Raw genomic sequence first — 14,787 nt, 5'->3', positions numbered from 1 at the left:
TTTAACTGCTTCTCAAGAAGAAATATAGTTTCCTGACACTCAGCTAGCTTCTCCGCCGCCGTTGCCAAATCTTTCTCCTGCATTAAACAAGGAATCTGTCTTTGAATTTTAACACCATAATATATATTTAGCAATATGGATTATGGCATGCAGTTTATTATGTTCTTGTTACCTGTGTAGACTTCATGCGACTATCAGCTGCTGAACTCTCAATCCTAACAGAAAAACATGAGAACTAGTTAGATATTATATTACTGTAAATTAGCTACATGAAACCATGCTCTTCATCTAGAATTAAACACATATATACAACATAGACAACATAGGATGGTATCTAACCTCTGTAGTTGCTCCTCCAGCACCTTGCTTTTGGCCAATACGGTTTCGTGAGCCTTCTTTTCCTCTTGAAGCTTATTCTCCAGGGTTTCTGTCTCAATTTGAAGACGATTCAGCTTGGTTACAAGCTCTTGGGCACGTGCTTCAAGTGACTTGTATGACTCTGCCATGCACTTCAGCTGCGTCTCAGCCAAGCTGTTTGATTTTATAGCAGAAGCCAATTCTGATTTTACTTCTGCTAGAAGTTGCTCAGTCTCTAGCAATTGAGACTTTGTCATTTGTAGATTTTGAGCACACTGTGACAGATCAGTTACTAGTTTTCGATTCTCCTGTTTCAATTCTTCATATTCATCGGAGAGGCTCTTCGATGTAGAAACCACATTTCCATCATCAGGAACCTCAGGATCAGAACAAGGATTCAGAATAAGGGAAGAACCATTTTGATATCTATTTCCAGATGCATTGTCTTGAGCTAGCTTATTTTCAGGCAAAGCAATCTTATCTATACAATCACGAGAGTTATTTTCAGCTTCTGTACCCTTGTAGCCAAGAACATTAAATCTGAACTCACTTGCTTTAGTTAAAACACTGGACAGGCCAAGAACAAACTGGACCAAACTTGCATTGTTACATAGAAGTTTATCGTAAGTAAAAGAGAATTCCTCAATCTTTTTACTCATTTCACTTCCATCGGACGATATGTCATGAAATGATATTGCTTCTTTGCCAAGTAACAACACGAAGTCGTGAATATCAGAAATTGCAGCTTCCAAATCTGAGTTTATCTGCACATATTCGTTGGAATAGTGGGATGAAGTGGCTTCTTTGTCCGTTTCTATTATGTGCTTAATATCTTGTATGATCTTCCCTACGTCTGCATCATTAGCAGTGAACTCAAAAATTGATAATATTCTTGACCTAAGCTCTGATAGTAGCAAGTCGTTGCTCTTTATATCATTGTTCTCTTCAGATGGAACATCTTTGCAAGATACCTCATCTAAATTGGTGTCATTTGACAAACGAGCTAACTTCTCCACTTCTAGAAAGTCATCCATTAGTTCCAACTTCTTAGTGGCTTCAGATTTGATTGATTTTTCAGTGCTTTTTTCTTTAGGGAATTGGGACAGCCCGGAGACTATTGCCGTAGACCAAGAGTCAGCACAGCTTCCTGTATCATCATTTCCATCTTCAGACATGGAGACCAAGCTTGGAGCATTGCTTGCATGGGTCATCTGGGTGATGGATTCTGGGGATCCTTTCTGCTGATGCTGTGTTTCCCAACTCTGAAGTTTGCTTAGTGTTTTAGCACACATACTCCTTGATGCCTGCAATTCACTGTTACGTTTAGCCAAAGCTTCTTTCAGCATCTTTGTTTCTTCTTCCATTGCCAATAAACGCCCCGAGAGAAATTCATTCTCTTTCTGGAATTTTTGTACATTCTCTAAGGAGAAGTCAGTCAATGGGGACAAATACGGAGCAGCAGGTTTCACGGGAGACTTCCTTATTCGACTCTCTCTGTAATCATGGCCAAGGCCTTCAACTTCTAACTTCATCTGTGCGAGTGCAGCAGGGCCAGGTAACTTCTTCCGCACTAGACCACGTAACCTTTGGCACTCAGCCTCTAACTTAGCAATTTTCTTGACACCCTCTGCATGCTGCTTGTTAGCAGCTTCTGCTGATCTAATACTCATGTTCTTCTCTTCGTTGCGAATTTCAAGTTCCTTCGAAACAACATGGAGTTCATATTTAAGTGAATTAATCTCTCTCTCGCATGATTCTATGTTGCTCTTAAGATGCTCAATTTCAGCCTCAGCATGTGCTTTTTCTTGGCTCACTTTGATCAGCATGTTGGAGCGCTCCTGCAAGGACATTGAGAGTGCTCCATTTTCAGCACTAGCCCTGACAAGTTTCTCTTCAAAGTTAACTATCTTTGCCTCCAGTTCCCCCTTAATCTTGTCTAATTGCTTGGTTTTCGCCAGAGCAACTTCTTGTATTTTCTGTTCATGTTCTTCCTTAAGATTTCTTATCTGTCGCATACATTCCTTAAGAGCCCCATCTAAATGTGATGCGCGATCCTCGGCCGTGAGTACGCCAAAGCTTCTGCTTCAGCCTTCTCCCAACCTGTAGCGTGTCACCTAAGAACAATGAGAATGGAGAGAAGATTGAACAAGATGGTAAAATCATTTTAAGCCTTATATTTATTTATACCTAAGACAGCTTCTTCAGCCACTTTAGCATGCTGTTTTACAATGGTTTCCTTGGTATTGATATCAGAGTTTGCTGCTGAGAGCTTTTCATTCATCTCCTTGATCTCATTCTCAAGTGTTCGAACTTTTCCCTCATATGTTTTTACTTGATCTTCTAAACCAGTTAGATGTGAATATGATTCCACAGAGATTTGGACGTAGTTCACTTCCTTCCTGTCCTGTTTGCATAAGTGAAGAGAAAACAATAAGCAAGAAAAATCTATTAACTTCATCAATTTGTTGAATCAACAGTAGGAGAATACTGAATTTATTTCAAGAAAACAACCTGATTGGCCTGATCAGAAGCATCGCCAGATTCCCATGGTTTGTCCACAGCCTTGCCAGATGATTTTTTCTTCCACGGCCACCGTCGGTCCATTGTTACAGCCTATAAAAAAGATATCCACCATTATAATAATTCAACAGTTGGATGAGATTTTTAGTGCAGTTAACAATAATGAAAATTCGCAGTTATCTTGCCTTGCTACCAAAGGAATGATGATGCTATTCTATTCAATTCAATTCTCATTGAAGAAACGCCGTTCGCAATAATTAAACTAACCAAGCTTTAAGTAGGAATTTACAACATGTTTAATTTCTAAGCAAAATAACAATAATAAAGAAATGAAGAAATAGGAAGGTGGTGGAGCTCAAGTGAAGTTTGTATTTTCACGTAAACGACGATCTATTTCCAAGCTAAGATCTATTATTATTTCTATTCTCTAACGCGATTATTATGAAAAAGAAAAAAAAAAAGGTTGTCCATTGCATACACTATATACTATTTTCTAAGAAGTGAAAATAGTAAAGGCCTAGAACATAGCACAGCGCAAGGTGCCATCAATTTTTACATTAATAATAATTAATCAGAGGAAAAAAAAACGAAATCCAGAACTAAGAATGAAAGCAGCAAGGGAAGGAAGAATAAGGGGAAAAATGAAAGAAGCGTGAATGAAAATAAACTTACCGGGAAAAAAAAAAAACAAAAAAGAATGAAAGTTAAAAAGGATAATGCGTATGGAGAGGAGAGTAGCAGCTTCTACAATGGTTAAAGGTGGCAGTAACAGTGCCGGAGCAGCGATAGTGGTGGTGGTGGCTAAGCTAAGCTAAGATATCAGTATCTCTAGAAAGCTAAGACGTTCAAGGAAGCTCCAAAAATTCATCCCTTAGCTTTTTGAATTTTTCTTCTTTCTCTCTAATAAATAAATAACTCATCCATTATTCTTGTTTCTTAAGCTTTTATTACAAATGACTTTATTATCTTATTCTTAAGCAAATTTTCGGAGGTGAAAACTGAAAGTGGTTATTGGTAGATTTACTTAATTAACCTTTTGGAAGCATGGAATAGAAAGAGAGTCCGAACCAACTCCTAATCGATTGTGTCAGAATCAAGCAAGCATCTTAGCTGTATCCGATGTTGAGAAAAGAAAATCCATACATTGTTCTTATTTAACTTACCTTTCATAAATACTGTTATATAATAATAGTAGTAGTATAGTGTCTTTAGTATTATTTTAATTTTAAGTGGCATTTAAGACAAAAGTGTGATTATTACGACTTTGGACCACAATGGCAGCAATTCTAGTCTCTACAGCTCACTAATTTGGTGTGTAGTTGCATGAGACTTGACTTGGCGGCTTTCCAAGCACAGTGCCATACTCACTGCATGATTCCATCTCTGCCACTGCCATAGGGTTACCTTTCATGCCTCTTATAATCTGCTCCTGTTAAATATTTCAATTCATGCCAATTTTGACTTTTTATATTTCAAGACAAGTTTTCTCTCTCTGTAATATTCTTTCCCATAAATGCCTTTAAGCTGCCAATTATAATAATATTTATTTATGGGGTTAAATCACAAATATATGAAAATAACAATACGAGGAGGGTTAGTGGGCAGCAACTTTTGTAATTTGTAGCTATCAAATAACTATCAATAATATTTTAATGATGTGAGATTTCATTCAATAGCCCACTTTTTTTTTATTGGTTACATGTTAACCAAAATTTGATAAAGTTGCTTAGCTCCTAGACGTTTCCTAACAATACTATATTATTATTGTAACCTTTAATGCATGATACACTTTAGTATTATTATTATGCCAAATAATGTACACTTTTAGACCTTGGATTCCTATTGGCTACTTGCTGTGTAAAGAGTAGTGTTGTGCATGTGATTATCAGAGACTATTCTTTTATTTATTTAAGCAATTTTTATCATTATAAAGATGTGCAATTTAAATAATTAATGGTAAATAACAGTATTTTTGAAAACAAAAATACTATATATACACAAAACATCAATTAACAAATTAGTTATCATGTATTTGAATATAAATATATATAATAATTTATTTTTATTATGTATTTTATATTTTATTATATATTTTATATTTCTATTTTTCTTTTTACACCATGCATTTTTCCTTTCAAAAAACAATAACTTACTTATGAAAGCCTTCCTATATATAATTGATAGCAATGTTGTCTCTTATTCTAAATAGAATAATTAATAATTTAAAAATTTATAGCTAACTTTTATAGGCACGTTATGTTAAGAGTTATATTGCTTGGTTGGCGTTGTTTCCTCAAGAAGGGGGTATTTTGACTCTATACATCTTATGTAACGACGGTTTCCAGTAGTGGCTAAACAGTCCACATTACAACATAATAATTATGACCTTACAGCTTTTTTAATTAATTTAAATGGTCGTTGACTGGATACCTAGAAAGTACATTTTAAAGAAATAATTAATTTATAATTAAATTTTAAGAAAAAAACAAATTGATTCCTGATTTTTTGGTCAACAGACATTTAAGTCTTTGAGGATTTAAAAATACATTTAAGTTTCTAACATTTTCAAAATCTGGACATATCGATTTCGAAGTCTAATTTATTCAATTTTAAAAACTCTTTCATGTGTACATTCGTATCAATTAGGTTAGTACAACAGGAGTCACGTTTGATTTTTCTGTTAAATCTGACGGACCCAAATAAACATGAAGGATTAATATGTCTAGGTTTTGAAAAAGTTAGAGACTTAAATGTATTTTTAAATTCTCGAAGACTTAAATGTATGCGAATCAAAAAGTCAGGAACCTATTTATCTTTTTCTCTTAAATTTTTATATGATTTTTAATTTTATAATTAAGTTATTTTTAATATAAAAATATTAAAATTAATTAAATATTTTTTTACTAAAATTATAAATTTAATAAAATTATAAAAAAAACAATTTCACATGAAATCATGATTGTAGATATAATGACGATGAAGGTAACTAAATTACGATAATTAGGGAGTAAGTTAAGGGGGTAGATTTTGAGGGTAAGGCCTATAGAAAAGAAACACGTGTGAATGAGTGAGTTAGTAAAAGTACTCATTGGATGCCCCTCCGTCGGTCCTCCCCTTCTTTCTTCTTTTGCCAGCACCTTACCCACCTCACTACGCTGCTCCCCTCCCCTCCCCCTTTTTTTCGCTTTTTCCAAATGCCAACAACGACAACAACAATCAACAATAACCACCCATTCACAACTTGTACTTCCATTGTTTCTAGCCACAGGTGGGGATGCTCATGTTACGGCTCATATTTTATTTTATTTCGGTGAAGATTATAAATATATTTATGAACAAAATTTACGTTGCGAATGATATTTTATTTCCATATTTAAAAAAAAGTAACTTTTTTTTTATTAAAAGATCAAATATTCTCTACATACAAATCATTTTTCAATACAATTTTACATAAGTCTTTTTAACTTAATTCACCTCACGTGCCATTATCTAATTAACTTTTCAATCAACACGCAAATATATAACTGCCTTTTTTAAAAAGATTTTATTTTCGTTTTTGAATTTTCTCAACGTTTTTTATCTACGTTTTCTTCTATCTCTACGTTCTCTATATTTCTCTTTGTTCGTTCTCTGCTTCTCTTTCTTTGTTTTTTGCGATTTTCTTCGTTCTTTTCGTTTTTTAAATCAAGTTCTGAAATCAGTTTTGAACAATTATTTCATTATTGAAGATGATGAATGATTCAAGTTCATATTGTCATCAATTGAATTAGAGCGAAGTGGATTATTGTTTTGAATCCAATCAAGTAGTTGAGGTGTGACTCGATTTTAGTTAATATTTTCGTTAGTAATTTATGATTCTGTAGGTGAATTATGTTGTTTTTATTTTGAAAATTGTTGTTCATCGTTAATGGTTTGAATTGAATGTAATGTAGGAGTCTTGCATTAAAGAAAATATTTTTGTGTATTTACAGTAAATTTCAGTGTAAAACTAAGATATTTATATGTATTGTTTAAGAATTTTTGGTATATGTATACTGATAGTTCTACATAATTCAAAACTCTTATTCTCCCTCCTCATTTTCTGCTGCTTTTTCTTTTTCATCATCATTATCTTCTTCTTTTTTCTTATTCATTTTTTTATATTACATTCTCAAGTTTCTTCTTGTTTTACTCTCTTGACAAGAATAAAAACAAAAAAATCAAACAAAAAAGAAGAAAAAACATATAATGCTATAAAATTACTAGGAAAATGATGAATCTACATTCATCCAACTAAAAGAAAGAAAAAATAAAAAAAAAGAAAAATGCAGCATTAAAAAAATATTTTTGTGTATATGCAGCGAATTTCAGTGTCAAATTAAGATATTTATGTGTATTGTTTAAGAATTTTCGATATTTTTCTACTGATAAGTTCTATATAATTCAAAACTCTTTCTCTTTTCTCCTCCTCATCTTTTGAGGCTGCTTTTTCTTTTTCATCATCATCACCGTCTTCTTTTTTCTTATTCATCTTTTTCTTTTTGTTTTACCTTCTCAAGTTTCTTCTTGTTTTATTCTCTTAACAAGAATAAAAAAATCAAACAAAGAAAAAGAAGACACACATAATGCTACAAAATTACTTGGAAGATGATGAACTTACATTCATTCAACTAAAAGAAAGAAAGAAATAAGGAAAAAAAGAAGAAGAAAAAAAATACAGCATTAAAAAAATATTTTTTTATATCTGCAGCAAATTTTGGTGTAAAGCGAAGATATTTATGTGTATTAAGAATTTTCGATGTTTTTGTACTAGCATAATTCAAAATTTTTCCTCTTCCTCCTCTTCTTCTTCTGCTTCTTCTTCTGCTTCTTCTTCTTCTTATTCAACTTTTTTTTTACCTTCTCAAGTTTCTTCTTGTTTTACTCTCTTAACAAGAATAAAATAAAAGAAAATCAAACAAATAATAAGAAGAAATACATAATATTGCAAAATTACTTGGAAGAGAATGAATTTACATTCATTTAACTAAAAGAAAGAAAAAAATAAGGAAAAAAAGAAGAAAAAATGCAGCATTAAAGGAAACATTTTTGTGTATTTACAGCAAATTTCAGTGTAAAACGAAGATCTTAATGTGTATTGTTTAAGATTTTTCGATGTTTTTATACTCATAAGTTCTGCATAATTCAAAACTCTTTCTCTTCCTCCTCCTCATCTTCTGCTGTTGCTTCTTCTTCTTCAGCTTCTTATTTTATTTTCTCATAATTCTTTTTGAATTCAGTTTTGAAACTTGCTTCACTTTTCAAGACGATTTTGAGAGATTTTGATCCTTATTTGAATTTTGAGTGTTACAATTTTAATTGAGGGAGAAAAATCATTTATCATAATAATTTTTGCACTATTCAAGAGTTGGAAAAGCGTGTGTTTACATGCAATCTAAACTGAGGGTTATTTTTGTTGAGTTTGGGCTAACTTGTATGAACTTGTATACTAAAAAAACTTATATGTATAACAGGCCTCTTAAAAGATATTCTACACGTTAACATTATCCAATTTTGATATTATACAATATTTTTCTCGCATAATTTTAGTAATTAAATTTAATTAACTTAGTCTAACAATTTAAGAAATGATCGTTAAAAATTTTAGTTGTACAAAAAAAAGAAAAGACATAGAAAAAAGAAAAAAAAGACTTAGTTAAATTTAATTATAAAAATAATTTATTTTTTAATATTTATTTTAACAAAATTAATTGAAAAAAGTAAGCTTATTTATTTTTATTAATTTACTTTTTTTATTTCTTTTTTTCGTTGGTGGAATGGATGGGAAGGACAGAAAGTAAAAATAAAAAGAAAAGAAAAGAAAAAGAAGCTTATTAGAAATAATGCATCATATTATAGAGTCAGCAACGTATACCAGCAGAGAGCCCATGCCATACTTGGATGCCCAGCATGCAGCTCGCTCTGGATATTCAATCGTTGCATCTTCATCTTCATATATATAATTTAAATAATTTCTAAATACTCATACATACATACTTATTTAAGTTAATATGGTAAAAAATAAGGGTGCAATCGAACTTGGAGTTATTCAACTTACTGACTAATATAGTATAGATGTTGTGAACAAATAATAGATAAGCGAGATTTCGATTACCATAAATAGGGTGTTACTAACATTACACATAAAAGGTGGAAAATTTAAAATACAAATACAGCGCTAAGTAGGCAAAACGGCTAACAAGAAATATAAAAATATATCTGACAGTAAATACTCAATGGATACATGAAAAACATATAAAAACGGGAGCTTCAAAGCAAGTAAAGACATTCCAAAATTCTCTAATAAGTGCACTACTAACTTAAGTTTTGGAGTATTTTTGCAAATTGTTCACCTGGCCTGGTCAAAAGTAATCCTACTCAAGATCTCGTTTTTCCCTCGTCTACATATCATAAGCTAGGTACGAATATTGGCGCTGTCTGCGGAGATCCCAAAATTATTTCATTCTATGGTTGAACACAAGATTCAATCAATTATTAATCCAAATACTCCGCTCAAAAGTGACTTCATGTAGATGGTCACAAGACTGATCCCAATTTAAATGGTGAACACCAAGTACTACCAGGGTTTGAGCATAACGTTGGAAAATGCCACATCGTTGGTTGGGTCCGCAGGATTATGATTGCGCTATGCAGAAAATGCAAGTTAAAATGAAAGAGTTAGAGCAAAAGCTGGAAGAACGCTCACAATCCCAGAGAACTCGATCTCGAAGTCACACGACCAGAGGCCGGTCACGCAGTCGAGAAAAGGGTGACTCCGGAAAGGTCCTGAGGATACCGACAAGAAGACAGTTCTAGGTAAAGACGATATCCCGGACCTGAGAAGGAGCATGATGATCACGGCAAGAGAGGAAGATCTAACTCCCAATCTATCCAATCCAAACAAAAGCGGACTCCAAACATGAGCTCGAGTCCAAGGCAATATAAGAATTCTAGGGAGCACATGATCAGGGGGTAGACCCCATTTGTCTTGCATGTTAGACTACCCAAACAATTTGATAAACCAACTGATTTGAAGTATGAAGGGAAGTTGAATCCTCAAGAACATATAGACGCATTTGAAGCACGAATGAACCTAGAGGGAGTAGGGGATGCTATAAGATGTAAAGTGTTTCCGGTTACACTCTCTGGACCAGCAATGGCATGGTTTAATACCCTACCTTCTGGCTCCATTTTCTCATTTCGCAATATCAAGATTAAGTTCCTTACTCACTTCACCACTAGGCGAACTCAAGCCAAGCACCCAATTTTCTTGCTTGACATTGAACAAAGAAATGGGGAGAGCATACAAGATTATCTGGACAGATTTAACAAAGTGTTTTAAGAAGTCAATACCCAAACTCCTGAAGTCGTTTACCTTTGTTTTATAGCAGGGTTGCTCGAGGGTGACTTTCAGAGGCATCTCACTTCCAAAGATGTGAAGTCTATAGAGGAGATCCACCAGATTGCCTTAGAGTACATGAGGGACGAAAATATCTCCAAGGTGGTCTTAACAAAGCGGAAGAATCTAGCTCCTTTGCTTAGTAAGGCCAGGAACTTAGGACAAAGCACCCCACGAGCAGCTCTTCCTCGTGTAGGAAAATTTTTCGCATACACACTACTGGTGACGTTGCTAGCAGAGGTTTATCAACAAGTGTCACATCGAGGCATTTTGCCCAAGGCTAGATAGATACGACCAAGGAATTTTTTGATTAAATCACAATATTGTGACTATCACAGGTCCTATAGTCATAGGACGGAGGATTGCATAGATTTAAAGGATGCCTTAGAGCAGGCCATCCAGGATGGAAAACTTCCTGAAATTGTCCAACATGTCAGGCCACCTCGACGGCAAAATGATGATGAAGTTCGGGAGACGAAGAACCCGCAAAGTGCTAAAAATGGGAAAAGCCAAGAAGCCACTGACAAGTGGTTATGAACATGGTGGTTGGAAGGAATGGTTCATCCAAAACTAAAAATGCAATCAAGAATGATGTCAAGTCAACAAATTCTGAGGTTCTGAAGATCCAAAGTTTCCCATATGTTTAATTCACTGCTAAAGATTACCAATATACCACAATGGAAGATGATGAGCCTTTGGTGATCATGGCTAAACTGGAAAACAAAATTGTGAAAAGAATACTGGTGGACACTTAGGCTGATTCAAACATTCTGTTCAAAAATGCGTTTGATGCCTTAGGGCTTAAAGATCAACATCTCAAACCACACCTACTTAGAGTAGTGAGATTGGGTGATTATTATATCAAGCCTAATGGAGCAATCGACCTCCACTTTATATTGGGGGAAGGATCGGAAGCTCAGGTGGTGCAGGTAGAGTTTGTGGTCTTGAAGGATTCAATGGCTTACAATGTTATTCTTGGCTAGAAAATGCTTAACGACCTTTGCACCTTTATTTTAACCAAGTTTTCAATCATGAAATAATTGATAGTGGAAGGTCGTGTAGCCAAAATTCGAGGAGATCATATGGCCGCCGTCAAATACAACTCTGTTAGTTTGAATCTATGGGATAGAGCCAAGGAGTCCACAACATTATTCTTGGTAGATCTGTACTGAGTTCAAGAAAAACCAATGCCAGAAACTGATGGCAACTTAGAAAAATTCCAAATCGGGCAAGAGATTGAAAAGTACACATTCATCAACAAGGACCTGCCCTATCTGATGAAAGCAGAACTTCAGATATGCCTAGGATTGATCCTGCCTTCATGTCTCATCAACTCGCTATTGACCCTTCGTACAAACCGGTTGCACAACGACGTTGCAGGATGTCCCAAGACCGGTCTGACGAGGTTAAGAGGCAAGTACAAAGGTTGTTGGACATTGGCTTTATTTCAACTTGGTTGTACAATGTAGTGATGGTAAAAAATTCTAATGGGAAATGGCAAATGTGTGTTAACTACACTGATTTAAATAAAGCCTACCCAAAGGACTGTTTTCCTTACCCAACATTGATAACATGGTCGATTCTTTGTCGGGATATCGGATACTAACTAATTTAGACGCATACAATGGTTATAACCAAATCCCGATGCACCGACCCGACGAAGATAAGACTTCCTTTATTACTCCGAAAGGAATGTATTGCTATACAGTAATGCCCTTTGGTTTATAAAATGCAGGGGCCACTTATCAAAGGTTGATGGCTAGGTGTTCAAGGAGCATATCGAAAGAAATATGGAGATTTAAATTGATGACATGTTGATAAAAATTCGTCAAGATGATAATCTTATATGCAATCTTCGGGAGACCTTCAATAACCTCCGACTTCACAACATAAGGTTAAACCTAGCGAAGTACGCATTTGGTGTTTAGGGAGGAAAGTTTCTCGGTTTTATGGTAACTCAAAGAGATGTTGAAGCTAATCCTGAGAAATTCCAAGCCATTTTGAATATGTCAAGTCCTCAAAACTTAAAAGAGGTACAGAAACTGACAGGGCAGCAAGATTCCTTGGTGTCTCAGCCGAAAAGGCAAAGCCATTCTTTATGTTGATGAAAAAAGGAGTGTTTTTGAATGGATAGAGAAATGTGAAAAAGCCTTTGGGCATTTTAAAACCTTACTATCCACTCCTCCTGTCCTCGCGAAGCCAAAACCCGATAAACCCTTGTATCTATACTTATCTGTCACTGACGAGTCTATAGCCTCAACTTTAGTTATTAAAAGTGACAACAGACAACAATAACCTGTATATTTCATTAGTAGGGTTCTCCAAGGTCCCGAACTGAAATATTCCAATTTGGAAGAACTTACCTTTGCATTATTAATGTTGTCACGTCATTTAAGATAGTATTTTCAGATTTATTTGATAATTATACGATCTGATCAACCGATTAAAAAAGTTTTGCAAAAGCCAGACTTGGTAGGATGAGTGATGAGTTGGTCCATAGAATTATCACAGTTTGACATAAGATATGAATCACAATCAGCCATTAAAGCACAAGCAATGGTGGACTTTTTGGCCGAAATGACCTACTCTTCTCCCGACCCATCGTTTGAGAACTTCATGTCGATGTAGTTTCCTAAACAAGATATAGGGGAGCAGGGATTATCCTTACTAAAGGCAAAGAGTTAGTCATTGAGGCATCCATAAGTTTGATTTTCCGATCTCAAATAATCAGACTAAATATGAAGCTTTAATAGCAGGTTTGGCATTGGCAGCCGATATCGGCGCATTGGAAATCATGGTGTACAACGATTCCCAAATTGTCACCTCCCAAGTCAATGGCGAGTATCAAGCACGGGATCCTCCGTTGCAGATCTACTTGTAGAATGTACAAAATAGAATTTCAATTCTCAAAATATTTTGTATTAAACATGTTTCTCGAGAGCAGAATACCCGAGCTGACATTTTGTCGAAGTTAGTCAGCACCGAATCGGATAGTGAAAATAGAAGTTTGATTCAAGAGGTACTCTTGGAACCATCTGTGAGCTTTGCCGATGTCATAGTATTGTCGTCCAACGTCACTTCATCTTGGATGGATCCTATATATGTACTTAGAACATGGGGTCCTACTCAATTATCCTAACGAGGCTAGGAAGCTGCGCTTGAAATCGCCATAGTACATCATGATTAATGGTCAACTTTACAAAAGGGGCATTTCACAGCCTCTACTTAAATGTCTAAAACCTCAACAAGTCAATTATGTGTTGTAGAAGATATATAAGGGGTGTTGCGGACACCACATGGACAGCAAATCGCTAGCTCAAAAAGTGATTAGAGCAGGCTATTAGTGGCCTACCATCATGAAAGATGCGATAGAGTATGTAAAGAAATGTCAGAAACGTCAAATTAATGGTAATCTCTACAAGTTCCACCGCAAGAACTAGTATTTGTGATCCCGACAAGGCCGTTTACAAAATAGAGAATAGACCTATTAGGTCCTTTTTCCCAAGGGCCTGGACAAATAAAGTTTCTAATTATGGCCATTGATTATTTCACGAAGTGGATTAAAGATATGCCTCTGTCCAAGATAACGGCATCTTAATGTCAGAAGTTTGTGTGAAAAGATTTACTAACAACATTTGGAATCCCGAGGTGATAGTCACCGACAATGGAACTCAATTTGTAAATGCTAAGTTTTGACAGTTCTTAACTGGTTTAGGAATACGTCAAGTGTTCGTGTCGGTAGAACACCCTCAGGAAAATTGGCAGGTTGAAGCTGTAAATAAGATAATCCTAAAAAGGTTAAAGAAAAGGTTAGATGACTTTCTGGGATCATGGGTTGATGAGGTATGGTCAGTATTGTGGTCTTAGCGTACCACACTCAATCCTCTACAAGGGAAACGCCCTTCCGACTTACCTACGGGGAGGAGGTAGTGACACTGGTAGAAATTAGTGAATCTAACCCGAGGTTACTCCTCCAAAACATTGAGAACCATGTGGAGTTAGATCTCATCGATGAGGTGAGGAAGGTGGCCAACCTAGACGAACAGGTACTCAAGCAGCGTGTGGCCAAAAGATATAATTCCAAAGTTAAACCTAAAAATTTTCGAGAATGAGACCTAGTTCTACGACAAGCCGATGCCGAAGCATCAGGAACTCAAGGGAAGCTGGCTCCAACATGGAAAGGTCCTTTTAGAATCAAGAAAATTTGCAAAAATGAGATTATAAGTTAGAAAACCTGGACTGTACCAAGGTCCCTAAATCATGGAATTCGATTCATTTTAAAAGGTACTACCTATAAGCAAAGTAGTATTTCTCAAAGGGTACTACACATAGGCAAATATCTCTCAAGTTATTTTACTTTGAATAAGGGGCACTCTTTTCCTATATAGGTTTTTAATGAGGCCCCAATATGCTTTTAATCACTTTTAACCTCTTACAAGAAAGTTGGCTTAAACAGAAAATTGATTAAAACCCTTGTTTGATACATTCATGAG

At 35.1% G+C, this 14,787-nt stretch overlaps 1 protein-coding gene across 1 annotated transcript in view; it reads right to left on the bottom strand.

Moving 5' to 3' along the window:
* LOC107460166 (filament-like plant protein 4) overlaps positions 1-3,929 on the bottom strand; it is a gene marked incomplete in the record, with an annotated part of 4,855 nt that extends 926 nt beyond the window's left edge. The window contains 7 exon segments of the mRNA XM_052252987.1: positions 1-77; positions 173-215; positions 340-2,425; positions 2,428-2,457; positions 2,545-2,761; positions 2,869-2,970; positions 3,911-3,929. Of these exon segments, the coding sequence (XP_052108947.1) occupies positions 1-77; positions 173-215; positions 340-2,425; positions 2,428-2,457; positions 2,545-2,761; positions 2,869-2,961 (2,546 nt within the window).
* Positions 3,930-14,787: the final 10,858 nt, after the last annotated feature.

This window comes from Arachis duranensis, chromosome 8 (assembly GCF_000817695.3).
Source record: "Arachis duranensis cultivar V14167 chromosome 8, aradu.V14167.gnm2.J7QH, whole genome shotgun sequence".
Classification (NCBI taxonomy): Eukaryota; Viridiplantae; Streptophyta; class Magnoliopsida; order Fabales; family Fabaceae; genus Arachis; species Arachis duranensis.
Note: the sequence above shows the minus strand (reverse complement) of the source record. Positions and strands in the feature narration are given on the sequence as shown.